Here is a 14,860-nt window from a genome sequence, read left to right as displayed (position 1 = left end):
AGGCAGCTTACCACCACCTTCTCAAGAGCAATTAGCGGTGGGAATACAGGTCTAGCCAATGACACCCAGACCTCATAAATTAATTCTTAAAAATCTACCAGGCCATGTAATCTCATGGCCAAACCTAAATCCCACACTCAACAATTAACACGAAGGCAGGACACCAGCCATGGCATAATGAAGAGTGCAGAACAGCAAGCCAGGAGTAGCAACAGGCAATTGTGAAAAAGAAGTGCCACACTGGTGGTGACAATACAGGACTAAATGCATGAGGAATGGCAGAAGCATCACATTACAGTGAGAGCTAAGCAACCCCAAAACCAAAAGATCACATCAATCTTATGCCGTCCAGCCACATGCAGTCATGAAAGGTGGTGTACAATTAAACAACCAACAGGGGGAGGCCCCCTGATCAACCACTTTCTCAAGGATGGCAGAGAAAGAGATCAGGTTGAAGCATTCACATCATCCTTCTCTTGGAAGCGCCCAGTGGGTGATCCATCTCAGCCTCTTCCTCAAGTCCCCACCAACATAGAAGGCAATCTTCAGCCAATTTAATTCACGCAAAGTGATATTAAGAAATGGACACACTAGAAGTTTTGGGCCTCAAACAATTTTCCCTCGAAGTTACAGGTCCACTTTGCAACCCGACAATAACCCTGCAATCCACACGCAAGTCAGCCCCTTCAAGTGACCGCGTGGACACAGCTGTGGAAAAAGGTTTAAAGGGCCTGTAGACTTGAAGAAATTATCCATGTACAATAACATAAATTCAGAGGGTACGATGGTCCTCAACACATACCAGCTGTGGAACTAGCCGCACCTTTAGCAAGTTGTTACAGTTCAGCTAAATGCAGACACCTACTGAACAAAGTGGAAAAGGGGCAAGATATGTCCTGTGCCAATAAAGGACAAATAAAATCTAGCCAATTACTGCCTCATCCATCTACTATCCATAAAGCCATCAATGACGTGCTATCAAATTCCCACAGACCCATCAATAACCTTCTGACCAACGCCTAGTTTAGGTTCCACAACCACTCGACTCCAGGCCTCATTACAGCCTCAATCCAAACACGGAGAAAAGAGCCTAATTCCAGAGGTGAGAGTGACTGCCTTTGTCATCAAGGCAGCACTTGACTGAGTGGGGTACCAAGGGATCCTCATTAAATTGAAGTCAATGAAGGTCAGGGGGAAACTCCAAACCCATGACCTCAAGCACCTAGAACAAGGGCAGCAAGCACTTGAAACACCTTTGCCTTCAAGTCATCCTGACTTGGAAATATATCGGCAGTCCTCCAGTATCGAGTTAAAATTTTGGAACTTCCCACTGGACAGCACAGTGTGTGTACATCTACTACATGGATTGCAGCAGTTTAAGAAGGGGCAGCACGGTAGCACAAGTGGATAGCACTGTGGCTTCACAGCGCCAGAGTCCCAGGTTCGATTCCCCGCTGGGTCACTGTCTGTGCGGAGTCTGCACGTTCTCCCCGTTTCTGCGTGGGTTTCCTCCGGGTGCTCCGGTTTCCTCCCAGTCCAAAGTCGTGCAGGTTAGGTGGATTGGCCATGATAAATTGCGCTTAGTGACCAAAAATGTTAGGAGGGGTTATTGGGTTACGGGGATAGGGTGGAGATGAGGGCTTAAGTGGGTCGGTGCAGACTCAATGGCCCAAATGGCTTCCTTCTGCACTGTATGTTCTTTGTTATCTTCTCAAGGGCAATTAGAGATGGGCAATAACTATTGGCCATGTAAGCAATGCCTATATCACACAAATGAATAGAAGACAAGTCTTTAGTCACCACATTTGGTCACTACCCAAATAATGATGGAATAAAATGAAATGATATTTGCCATCAGATTAATATAATCTCTGGCGCGGATTATAAAAGGAGGGTGGGTACAGGACAAATGAACCCTGAAACAGATGCTACACTGTAGGGAGTTGATCCATTGCAGGGAGCCACCTCAACCCAGATAAATCCACTGCTTAGCCGGCAGGCAAGACTTAATTCTCAGCAGGAAGTTGTAGCCAGGGATCCCGGTAAGTGATGAGGAGGCTCTGCATGTGGTCAGGGTGGCAATGGTGCACGGGGCTGTCAAGGAAGGTCATGGAACATCAAACATATCCTCAAGAGGCCTAGCGGAGCATTCCACCCCCTGTCCCACCCCTAGAACACACACCACCTCCTTGTCCACCACAGAATGCTCCACCACTCAGCCCTCTAATATTGAAGTCGGGACCTAAATCTGCAAACTCAGAAAGAGCCAAACTTCTTTCCTGCAGGTGTTCTGCTCACTTGCTTAAAAAGTAGCATCGAAAGAATGTGATGTGAGGGTGTTAGTGGCCTCCCTCATTAGCACAGCCGCCACCCCCCTCCTCTTGGTTTCCATCGGGGAGCGGGAAGTTGAAATTGGAGCACACATCTACATGGTTATAGTTCCCCCCCCCCCCCCCCACCCACCAAGAACACAATGGAAGAGGGAGCTACAACAAAGCCCAACTGCTCCTCCATTCTCTGAGGAAAATAAATTATGTCTCTAACCTTCGAGAACAGATTTGGCTTCATTTATGGTACTGCAGCGGTCTCTGGGTTCCAGGGTTATTCGGATTGTGATCTGAATGCCTTCTAACCTGTCCTCAATCGCACGAAAACGGCTCATTCATAGATTCCTTTCTAATTGTGTGTAAACCTTACAGGTAAGAATTAGAACAATTATTTTACCTCTAATGCTACTTGGCATTTTATTCTAAGTTTTAAAACATGTTCTCTATTGAACATGATATAGAAGCACACTTCCTGCAGTTTAATTTTATTTGCCATTGAAGCAGTGACCACATTGGTCAGCTAGGTTTAGCAAGAGAGCTTGGTCGGCCAGCTTTAGATATAAAGTGTTGCTGCTGTGGAAATGAGGAATTTCTCGGTTTGTTTTTAATATTTGTCCATTTATTATATATTGGTTTCTGTAAATCAATTCAAAGATTACATTTTATAATGCTCTATGTGGGAGAACACCAGAGCAATCAGAAAATCACACTATCGTGACAAAGTGTGCTGTGAAAACAATCCATATTGGCCAGCTAAGCGTTGCGAGACTGACCACAACTGAAATGAAGGACTTAACCCATGACATTTATGAGATATTCATCCCATGATATATCCATGTAATTCTGATCCATAATTGAACACATTGAGAAAATACCATGTAAATTTCAATTCATTACCAATTCTAATGATTTTAACTTGCACTGAATAACTGACATGGACTCTCAATGCACAGTAAAAGCCAATATCTTTACTAAAGTGTGTGCAGGGTACAAATTTTTACAACAATCTCTAGCATAATTGTCATAATCCGATAAAAAGTTCACTTATCTTTGTATAATGAAGAAAAACAAACACATTCAGGGAAATTGCAGGTTAACTTAAAGTCTCATCAATATTTGTTTCAATGATGGCAACAAAGTCCAGCTTGTGCTGCCAACAGGCTTAAAGTTTAAACCGTGAACAGCTCCGGTGATTTCTACAAGTAACAAACAATTACCAAATACATCAGTTTTATAAAAGCCATTTTAAATATTTTGCAAATAATTTTGCACAGCAGAGGATAGAAAGTCTGTGCAAAAAGAAAATCATCTTTATTACCTTTCTCTTTGCATACTTTGTTTAGTTTTCCATAAACCGTGTCCGGTGACAGGAAGTTTGAGTTCTACTTTACTGTCTCTTGTGTGCAGATGGACATCGCCTTCATAGATCCCTGGTTTCCACAGATAAGCATTGTATATGGGGATTGCACTGGGCCTGACTGACCCATATTGTGTCATTTTCCATCTTTCAAGTTCTGTGAAATCTTTGAAGCACAATAGGACCAGCACATTGGTAACTAATTAAGTCGTGCCTAATGGTGCTTCCATTTATTTACTTCCCCCTTCACATTAGGTGTCTGACAAGATCACATACTATTTAAATTTCTATTAATTTAGGCCCATGGGATTGCGACACCAGTGAATAATTGTTATTTTGAAATTTACCCTGAGAGTGATTATACTTTTCCTGCCCACAGTATCGATGCTTTACATGATAAAAATGTGACGCAACTAAATTAAAATGTAATGATTGACAGCAGAACACATTGTTATTGAAACTCCAGTTTCTATCTGGAGCTGTGTGTTACAAACATGCAGAGTTGCTGTCTCAGGAGTATTGTAGGTATTTTTTCACTCAGTTGAAAGGCCACCATAGGGCATTATATGCTTGCTGCACTTGAGAGTTAAGGGACTTTTCTACTTACAATAGAACTGCCACAACTAATATCACTGGTAGGCATCTCACTATACAGCTATAGACTGCTGGTCAGGATACAGAAACAAATAGTCTTATCATATGCATCAAGATACTAAGATAATTACACTATGCTTTCACCTCCCACTGAATCCTGGTAAAATCCATCTCAAAAGATCAGCTAATTGTCCAAATTTTATTTTCCCTTAGGAAATCGATCACTTATAATTTTTGTTTTCCTGGCAGTTAAATAATGTATCACAGGTTTTAACAGGTCAAAACTCTGCAAACAATGCAGGATTTCTGTTCTAATTTCCAAGCGCGTTTTCAAATAGTGCACTTCCAATAGCTAAATATCACACGCAAAATCATTTAGGGACAGGAAAACATCAAATCCAAAATCTTGAGGATTAGAATGGGCAGAAAATGTAGCTCAGAATTTAAATCCCCATTATTAGATTGCAGAACTCAAACCTATTCTTCTTTCCCAAACATGGCGAGTTATCGCAAATGCTCTGTCTTTTTGACCTAGCTGCATGTAATTTGCTACACACCTTCAAGCAGAGCAGTTGGCCGTGCCGAAATGTCAGAATCCTTAAAGGATTATTATGTAGAAAGATGCTCAGCTCTGTTCAATTTATAGATTTCTTTTTATGGGACCGTGGTCATCAGCAATGGAACTGGCAATCATTGCCTTTCCATTGAGCACTTCATGCATTGTTTTTTTTCCCAAAGATCAGTGAAAATGTTTGCACAAGTACAGCATTTTCCTTAATTCAAGTGACTCTCTTCCACATCATTTCATTGGCTTTTAAAGGAGGCCCTAATCCAACCTGGCCAAAACCAATTAAAGGGGTTTGAGTGTCAGTGCAAAAAGGTGATACATGAGGAAATGGTCTTAAACAGGTGAAGGAAAAGGGTGCACTAAAAGAATAAGTTTAACTGATAATTAAATATACTAGTGAGGATCTCTTAATGTAGACATAAAAATATCAACTAAAGCAACACATGGTTCCGATATTAAACCTTGCATACAGCTGACATAATTATGCAACATTAATGCCCATTATGTAGGACAATTGTTATCATCTGGGAACAAAAGGTAAATGCCACCGCAAGGCAACGTGCACACAAGGAGACACAGTAAATGTGAAGCAAACTTCTTACCAGATGTACAGAAAATTTCATCTACATGCATAATTCAATAAAGCCATTTTTCAGTTCTGCAGATTACATAACTCTGCTGCATCCCGGCAGCTTAAAAGAGGTCTGTTCAGCAGTGAGTGAGTGAGCAAATTAAAATTCCTACCATTGTCTCAGTAGCATTAGTCTTATTTAATCTATGAAGGCATGATCAGCCAATTAATATATGTGGAACCAAGGTAGGGGGAGGGGGGTAGATGAAGAGTAATATGAGAAAGATCATTCAGATTTGAGTGTGCAAAGTGTTCATTCTATATGAGATTCAAGCACTTGAAGTCATATACACCTCAGACAACGCAATGAATCAATATTTTGAGGAAACTTCGATATTAAACTTAAGATATTATCTACAGACATCATCTAAACGACAAGAGTTAGATTTTCCCCCTCAGAAAAAAAAAATCAAAGAATGAATATTATGCCTAGATTTATTGCTGATAAAAGAACCAAAAAGCAGTAATGAGTACATTTTGTAATAGCACAAGTCATACAGAACAAATTCTGTAAATCCAGCTTTAGTAGAATTGATACGAATGGCATGAGATTCCAGCCAGTCATGTTTAAAAACAATTATTCTGCTTCACTCTTTTAAAAGAAAAGAATGGAGCCTGTTATAAACCAAGTAAAAGGTCATTCATCAGCTGCCACATTTTCACTATTATGTGTTAGTGGATATTGACCAACATGGGCTGAATAGGTCAAATGCTTCCTTCTGTGCAGTAATGACCCTACATCAGGTTGCCAAAGCCAAAAGGCCAATTTTTGTTGGCAATCCTTTGGCAGAATGTTTTATTGAACATGGTGTCATCCTGTTGAAAGTTATATCTCAAGCCTTTCACTGATGGTGTTATGATGGAGAACAAATGGCAGAATGAAGGGACCGGTTCCTACAGTGATGTCACTAGAACCTGTCAGCAAACCATGCATCTTCATTTCATTTTTAAAAAAAAACACGTTGCATCACTAAATTACAATGCGTCAACTAGCCATGAACATGACGGGTTTTGGCTCCCTTTGGTGCCATAAACTTTGGCTCACTTGGGAGTCATCAAGTCAGTCCATTCGAGGGGTACAAACCTTACTCTATTGCTCTGTTTCTACAAGTGTGCACTCAGGCCTTCCCCTTTGATTGTCAAATCTCCTATTGCACTCACCACTGAACAATCCTTTTTTTTTTATATATAAAAGAAACCTTTTACATTTATTAAAGGTACTCACCTGCACTACTCCCTTGCAGGTATTTTACTTTTTTTTATTAAGAACCACAAGTGTCTACTGTCAGTGAATTATCACAAAAGGCAGCTTATATCAGAAAAGTGTAATTGAATAAAGCAGTGGAATTCTATCCATAACAGTCTACAATATAAGGAACTTGCTTTCAAGTTTGTGCATGACAAATATCACATCAGGATTCAGGATCTGCTTTTTATATGTATAGTAAGTAAAGCATTACCATACAGCACAGAAATAACAATTATTGTACACATTCACTGCCATTGAGGAAAATAAAACTTTTACTACTTTTTGCAAATGCCATATATAATTAAAACCCAAGGAAGTACAGCATATTAAACAAAATAGTAATTGCCAGTGGATACTCTACTCATTAGGATCTTGCCCTGTCAGGTTGGTGGTAATCCACAAAAATATACTTTAATCTGGTGAACGTACAACAATACATTGTACACAGACACCAAAGGTGATATAGTTAAATGCTATATACACAAACATTTGGCTCAAATTCTCTTTACATATCGGTTAGCAAGTGTTCATGGCTTTTTAGGTTTAGCCTGCATTTTTAAAAAGCAAAAACTAAGCCAAGGTAACAAGATAAAACCATATCTAGAGAGCATCAACATGCAACTTTGGCATATATAAATAACTTCATAGCTGAATGTGTTTAAAATTATACAGTTCTATATAGTCAATAATAAGTTGGGGTATTATGTTTTCTTTTAATAAAAATATATAAGTGATCTGAATCAAATTTGGATTTCAGACATCAACATAAAAGAGCTTTAACTAAATTCCAATTATAACTTAATATATTAAGTTTCTCTTAATGCTATATTCACCAACAGTCTCCTCATTTCTCATGCAGGTACTTAATGCATGTTTTCAACGCACTTAATAAATTGTGTTGTCACTTTTACAACCTGTTTTTGCACATGCAGGAAGAACTGTTCACCCCTCAGCTCTATGCCGTGCAATTTATAACACTTCTTCAAGAGACGGAGACCCATGCCAGGTTCAATATCATAGATTTATTTTATGTACAGTATTGCTCTCTTGTTTCTTTCTACAGCTTCAATGCTACAAAGCAGAAAGTTTAACTAGCCACACCATTTTTATACACACACACAGGACACTGTCAGAATTGACAACCGACTGTCTTGTTTTTGCAAGCATGGTAGGGTTGAATATAAATTTATTTTTTTGCAAACCAGTATAAGATAACAGCTAATACAAATAAGTGCCAGACTGGAACAGTGACTAAAATTTTAATGTGGGACACCTGCAAATATACAATTAATTTGCACTGTAGAGTACCTGATTAACTTATACATTTTCCATGTCCTTGTTTTAGATATGTAAGGACAGTTCTCTTGTAACAAAAGAGATACTACAAAACGGGAGCAAAGGGGGGCTTTATGTCACCCACGTGTCCATCCGCATGCGCTTTACGGATGGGCTTTCACGATCATCTGTGGAGGGTCTCGCGAGTCCAATGGGTGAATGGAAGTCACCCCGAGGGTCCTCACGGTCACTTCCATCATACGAGCTGCTGGAGCTGCTCAGACTATCGACGGGCGAGCGCCCCGTGTCGTGTCGGGACTGCTGAGGGAAACCTGAAGGTGTCATCCGGTCTCGAGGGGGCGAGGTTGGCTCCGATTTGATGTTGATGTTTTGGTTGGTGTTGATTGAAAGGTTTGAACCCTGAAGTGACTGGCTGTTAACTCTGCAGAAAATTAAAACAGCAGCTGATGTGAGCATGCTGACTCTTACACGTACAGCGTAGATAATATATTTCACCAAAGATTATTGCTGTTCAAACCTTTTTTGTTAAGCCCTACAAACATCAGCCAAAACCATGCTTAATGCTTATTCTCAGAAAAACCTCAACACAAAACAAGGACGCTTAATTCTCCGATCTGCGAATTTCTGATATAATGCCAATGTGAGAACGAGCCAAGTGTTGTCTCGGCACCTCCCCCCGGAATAGGAAAAATAAACCATAAACTCCCACTGTATGGAAACTGAAATTACATTGCCCCCTCACAGGAGTCCTTCGCCATAGTTGCCGCAGACCATGAACTAGAATGGAATCAGCACTGAATCATTAAGCATCCCACAGCCAGGAAAGTGGTTACCAGCAGCCAGAGACAAATGGAGCAGCAAGGCCAGTGAAGGTCACAGGTGCGGGGGCGTTAAATCTTGAGTGACCCTCCTCAAGCTGCCATATGCAACAGGGGAAACAAAGTAGTTATCACAGTGTTGCTGTGTGCTGGCAATGTTGCATTTGAATCTAGCTTCACGATGGAGATCTCGCACCCAGGTGAAATTACATTTTCAGCAGCAACTGGCAGGAAAGCCATTGTGGGAAGAGAGGAAAAACTGTAAAGTAGTATTAATTATCATCATTTTGTACACTTGCTACAAGACTTTTCCAGAATTGTATCGGTACCATCTAAGAGCACATTATTACTGACTCGCGGTCATAAGTCAGGGAATGGTTTATGTAAAGAATTTGGGAGATTGATCACCACAGTAAATAGCTGAAATCCACTTGAGGGAAAAAAAAATCATCCCAGGAATATTGTCCCTTTAACCATTTGCACTAAGTCAGATGATCTTCTCCCATCTTCTCCACGCCTCTCTGAGCATCAGTTCCTTGACTCCAGAAAAAAAACACTAAAATGAATCCATTCAATTCTGGTGCATGGTGAAACTAATAATAAAACAATTACATTGTCAAGAAACCAAGATTCTTGTGGTTCAGATTGCTGTCAGCCCACATGACAACATCATGCTCTCAGTGTAACAAAACATTGGTCTTGGAATGCGCAGGTAAGTGGGAAATCAAGACTTTCTGAAAGGGATCATGTGTAAGGATGGTACAAAACTAATATGAGCTGGATCAGATTTTCCCTTCTGGCTCTTGCGTCCAACCACTGGATCTGGAGTAAAATGAAGGTGCAGACATATGGAAAACGGACACATCCATCAGTCAAATAATATTATTTGCAACTGCTTCTGGGGCTGCAGCAAGTTGAATATCAATGTAGGAATTCAATAATGGTATTGTACTAAATTTAAAATATGCGTACGAACATTATTTCATTTCCAGATATCCTACAGAGGGCCAAGGACCTCACATCTTTCAAGATGTGGAGTTGATGTCAGTATCTTTTGAATCAGGACCGTGTAGATTAAGCGATGCTGAGATCTTCTTATTCACAATAGATGCATTTATCAATGTCAAGGTTGATAACCATTAGTGAAAGGTTAATGGCTGAACAAATGAATGCCTGGCTAATGGAAGCTTTTTGTTGTACAAAACTGTTCCATGACGGATAACAGAACCAAAGGTACTGTTAATAACATCGCCTAAAGGGAGTAAGAATTCGGGGGTTGTGGTAGGTTTAAGAATGTCTTGGAAGGTATCAGTGACACTGCTGCTGTACTTCCTGAAACAGAATTAACAAAGAAAACAAAAGTGATGTAGGAGCAGGCAAACTTGGAGCTAGCAACTGTGAAACACAGCTCTGGCCGCAGAGCTGGAAGTTAAAAATGCTGCTTGTTCCCTTTTTGTGGTGAAGATTTGGAGCTAGAAACACTCAGGAAAAATGTAATGCAAAAAATCTGCAGAGGGTGCAATGTTTATTATTTCTGTCCATGTGTGCAATAGGGACAGCAAGGCCCTAAACTTGTGACCAGGGGTCCACAATTTCTATCTCTCATCACTCTCTCTCTCGTAATCCAGTATAAGAGCTCTCCTCGTTCTCTAGCAAGTCTGTGGATGGTTCTCTTGGGACTGCAGAGAAGTAAAGTCAGACCACGTGCTGAAAGCAGGATTTGATGCCAAATCAAGTTTCTCTACAGGAAGATAGAGGCCTGGGTGCAAACCTGGAGCTGAAGGACCAGTTTGATGTGAACTCAGGTTTTATAAGGAAGTCCACATAATGAAACAGATATATACACAGTCGAATAGACCCCTACTGGGTTCCTGTTCTGGTTGGTGACTTACTGGTTGACCATTTATACAGGGATTAGTAGAGATTCCCTGCTCCTAGCGGGGAAATCGTATTCCGCAAGGACCATGGGGTAGATAATCATTCCCACCCGTAGGTCCCATGTGGACTTTTAGATTAGGGGTCCCCAAAAATTCTGCTGCCCATGAGGAAGACATTTCCTAAAGAACCAGGATTCTGACTGAATGACTATAAAAAAGACCATTATCAGCTGAGAATTAAAGAATCTAATCTGGCAGCATACGATGAAGAGAGTGAACCTCCAGATGTAAAGACCTCTTTAACTTTTGCCCTTCATCCTCATTATTTTCTTCCACCCCCGACCACCGTGTTTGTGTGTCTTGTGTGTGCGTAGAGGATGGGGCAGTTAATGGGGGAGTCTGGTATTCCCTCGCCGTTAACGCGTTGTTTTACTGCGTATTCTATATTTGTTCTGGTTATAAATAAACAGTAATTGTGTTTAAACTTACAAACCTGGTGACTGTAATTAGTGAACAGCCAAGGGCCAAAGATCTCCTGTATTTTCAAAAGAATTATTAGTTCATTCAGTAGTTAGTTCTGTAGAAAAGTCACATTGGACTGGAAACATTAACTCTGTTTCTCTCTCCACAGGTGTTCCATTTCTTTGTTTATTTCAGATTCCCAGCATTGGCAGGATTTTGCTTTTATTTTAAAATTAAGTGCTCCTATGGCACAGATTAGACACCACCTGAATTTAGGTTCCAGAAACGTACCAAAGGGTCTACAAAAACCATCGTAAAAGAAAAGATAATCAAAGAAACTTTGGATCTTGATGCCAGCATCCAATTTCCCTCTGAAAACCTACTAAGTACAATAGATGGAAGCACACAAAGTCTAGTCCATAATCAATAGAGCGAGGGAAAGGTTAAATCTACTGAAGTTTGAATAGTTAAAGAGACGGTCACTGAAAGCGAGCTTGCCTACTTTGATTGGGGGTGGGGGGGATTCCTAAATGTCTAAGAAATTTGAAGATTTTTTTTAATACAAGATGATTATTTAAGTTTTCCTATTTACAATTCTCATTTCGGAAAATGTGGGTTAATGATGACTCCCAAAGTACTGGGGCCAAATGGCCATTCTTTATATATGTGCTCAGTGCTTGCAGCCTTTAGATCTCTTGTAGGCATTAAAGTTGAGTTCAATCACATCCCCCATCCATTATCCACACTAAGTATTCAAGCCGAGTTATTGGGTGGGAGCCAGCAGCAGGAACTTTGGCTTCTTCTTCACATGTGTAGGCCAGGTACAAGGGCTGCTTGGGATGCTGCCAACTCTGCTTAGTTAGGATCAGCTAATATAGACTGGGAATCAAACCTGGGCCCATCTGGATCTCTATGCCTCAATATCATATGGCATTTGGCCAAAGATCAGAGACATTCCAATAACAATATGTTGATATTAATTTTTGATTTGAATTCCTCTTAATAATGGAGATAACTCTCAATCAAGCCATTATTAGCAATGCCGAACTTACATTAGTGAGCTGAGGGCAGCTGGTCCAAGATGGTGTTGCTGCCAAGCAGACACTGGCCCTAGCGACAACGTCCCCGGTGAGTTGAATCCTGATAGTGCAGTCAAGTCAGCGCTGGTTAGTGAATAATCTGCCAAATGAAATGGAGGAAAAACTTAATTTTTGAATTAAAAATGAATCCTCACCTTTAAATAGTAAAAACTCCATTGAGCACTGAAGAACAAAAGCGTAATTTCATTTTTTGTTCCCCATGAAGAATTATTCTGCAATATGCTTATATTAAATAATTTCAAGAATTGTCAATTAACAGAAGTGATTCGAACAGGCCAGATATACTCTTTGGTAAAATTAGACAGGTACAATTATTGTATTGAAGTTGTTTCTAATCTGAAATATTTTGTAGATGTAAAAGCTGAAAACAATTCATTTCAATATCCAGGAGTCTGTTGTTGTATTTCTGAGCTTACAAAGAACTCAGTTCAGAAATAATTTTATTGTGTTTGATTTGGGTCAAAGTTGAGTCTAGAAGAGTCATTGACTCATATCTTTCCCGTCACATAATAATAATAATAATAGCTTATTGTCACAAGTAGGCTTCAGTGAAGTTAGTGTGAAAAGCCCCTAGACGCCACATTACGGCGCTTGTTCGGGGAGGCCGGTACGGTACATAACTGAGCAGAATTGAGCTTTCTTAACTAAAGTGAGACCAAGGTACTATCACAATTTTCTGAACATTGATTTTTGGAAAGCAGGTTTGTTCCGAATGTTTTAGGTGAAATAAGGTATCCACTGAAAGCAGCATGCACCTCCCCCCCCACCCCCCCACCCACAACAGTGTTATAATCTTACCGTTATTCAGGATATTCCTCCCTAAAACGAATTCTCCGGCACCGGATATTGGGCGGGGGTGGGAATCGCGCCGCGCCGGTTGGCGGGGCCCCCCTGCGATTCTCCGGCCCGGATGGGCCGAAGTCCCGCCGATAAAATGCCTGTCCCGCCGGTGTAGATTAAACCACCTACCTTACCAGTGGGACAAGGCAGTGCGGGCGGGCTCCGGGGTCCTGGGGGGGGGGGGGGGGGGGGCGCGCGGGGCGATCTGGCACCGGGGGGGTGCCCCCACAGTGGCCTGGCCCGCGATCAGGGCCCACCGATCCGCGGGCGGGCCTGTGCCGTGGGGGCACTCTTTCCCTTCGGCCTTCGCCACGGTCTCCACCATGGCGGAGGCGGAAGAGACTCCCTCCACTGCGCATGCGTGGGAATGCCGTCAGCGGCTGCTAACGCTCCCGCGCCTGCGCCGCCCGGAGATGTCATTTCCGCGCCAGCTGGCGGGGCACCAAAGGCCTTTTCCGCCAGCTGGCGGGGCGGAAATTCGTCCGCCGCCGGCCTAGCCCCTTAAGGTTGGGGCTTGGCCCCCAAAGATGCGGAACATTCCGCACCTTTGGGGTGGCGCGATGCCCAACTGATTTGCGCCGTTTTGGGCGCCAGTCGGCGGACATCGCGCCGATACCGGAGAATTTTGCCCCTGATGTGGGCGCACTCCAACGGTCAAACAGGTCCAGCCAACATAGTTCCTTCCACAAAGAACAATACAGCACAGGAACAGGCCCTTTGGCCCTCCAAGCCTGTAACGGCTATGATACCAACCTTGCCAAAACCCTCAGCACTTACTTGTAACCCTCTATACCCATCCTATCCATGTGTTTGTCAAGATGCCTTATGAAAGCCGCTAATGTATCAGCTTCCACAACCTCCCCGGCAACACGTTTCAGGCACTCACCACTCTCTGCGTAAAAAAGCTGCCTTGCACATCTCCTCTAAACTTTGCCCCACAGACCTTAAATCTATGCCTGCTGGTGACTGACCCCTCTACCCTGGGAAAGAGAGCCTGCGCATCCACTCTATCCATACACCTCATAATCTTGTAGACCCCTATCAGGTCACCCCTCAACCTCCGTCTTTCTAATGAAAACAGTCCGAGTCTATTTAGCCTCTCCACATAGCTAAAACCGTCCAGACCAGGCTACATCCTGGTAAACATCCTCTCTGCACCCTCTCCAAAGCCTCCACATCCTTCTGGTAGTGTGCTGACCACAAATGCAGCTTTACCAAGGTTCTATAAAACTGTAGCATGACTTGCCCCATCCAACGAAGGCAAGCATTCCGTATGCTTTCAGACTACCTTGTCCACTTATGTTGCCATCTTCAAAGATCTGTGGACATGCATGCCCAGATGTCTCTGACTTTCTATATTCCTAAGAGTTTTGCCATTTACAGTATATTTCCTCTCTATGTAAGACCTACCAAAATGCATTACCTCACATTTGTCCAGATTAAACTCCATTTGCCATTTTTCTGCCCAAGTCCCCAACCTATCTATGTCCTGCTGCATCTTCTAACAATCTTCAACACTATCTGCCACTCCACCAACCTTGGTGTCATCCGCGAACTTACTAATCAGACTGGCTACATTTTCCTCCAAATAGTTTTATGTACACTACAAACTCTGTGACCGAGCCAGTTCTGTATCATCTTACCACCTCACCTCTGATCCCGTGTGACTTCACCTTTTGTACCAGTCTGCCATGAGGCACCTTGTCAAAGGTGCATTAAAGGGTCGCATTAAATCTAGTCC

At 42.0% G+C, this 14,860-nt stretch overlaps 1 protein-coding gene across 9 annotated transcripts in view; it reads right to left on the bottom strand.

Annotated features, from left to right (window-relative positions):
* Positions 1-3,275: 3,275 nt before the first annotated feature.
* LOC140387547 (myocyte-specific enhancer factor 2A-like) overlaps positions 3,276-14,860 on the bottom strand; it is a 277,365-nt gene continuing 265,780 nt past the window's right edge. For all 9 annotated transcript variants that reach the window (XM_072470797.1, XM_072470794.1, XM_072470796.1 and 6 more), the window contains 2 exons: positions 12,232-12,358; positions 3,276-8,443 (listed from right to left, as the gene is read on the bottom strand). In XM_072470797.1, coding sequence (XP_072326898.1) covers positions 8,134-8,443; positions 12,232-12,358 — 437 coding nt within the window. In that variant the 3' untranslated portion in view covers positions 3,276-8,133. The remainder of the gene's footprint in view (positions 8,444-12,231; positions 12,359-14,860) is intronic.

The sequence above is a fragment of the Scyliorhinus torazame genome, chromosome 12 (assembly GCF_047496885.1).
Source record: "Scyliorhinus torazame isolate Kashiwa2021f chromosome 12, sScyTor2.1, whole genome shotgun sequence".
In the NCBI taxonomy this organism is placed as follows: Eukaryota; Metazoa; Chordata; class Chondrichthyes; order Carcharhiniformes; family Scyliorhinidae; genus Scyliorhinus; species Scyliorhinus torazame.
Note: the sequence above shows the minus strand (reverse complement) of the source record. Positions and strands in the feature narration are given on the sequence as shown.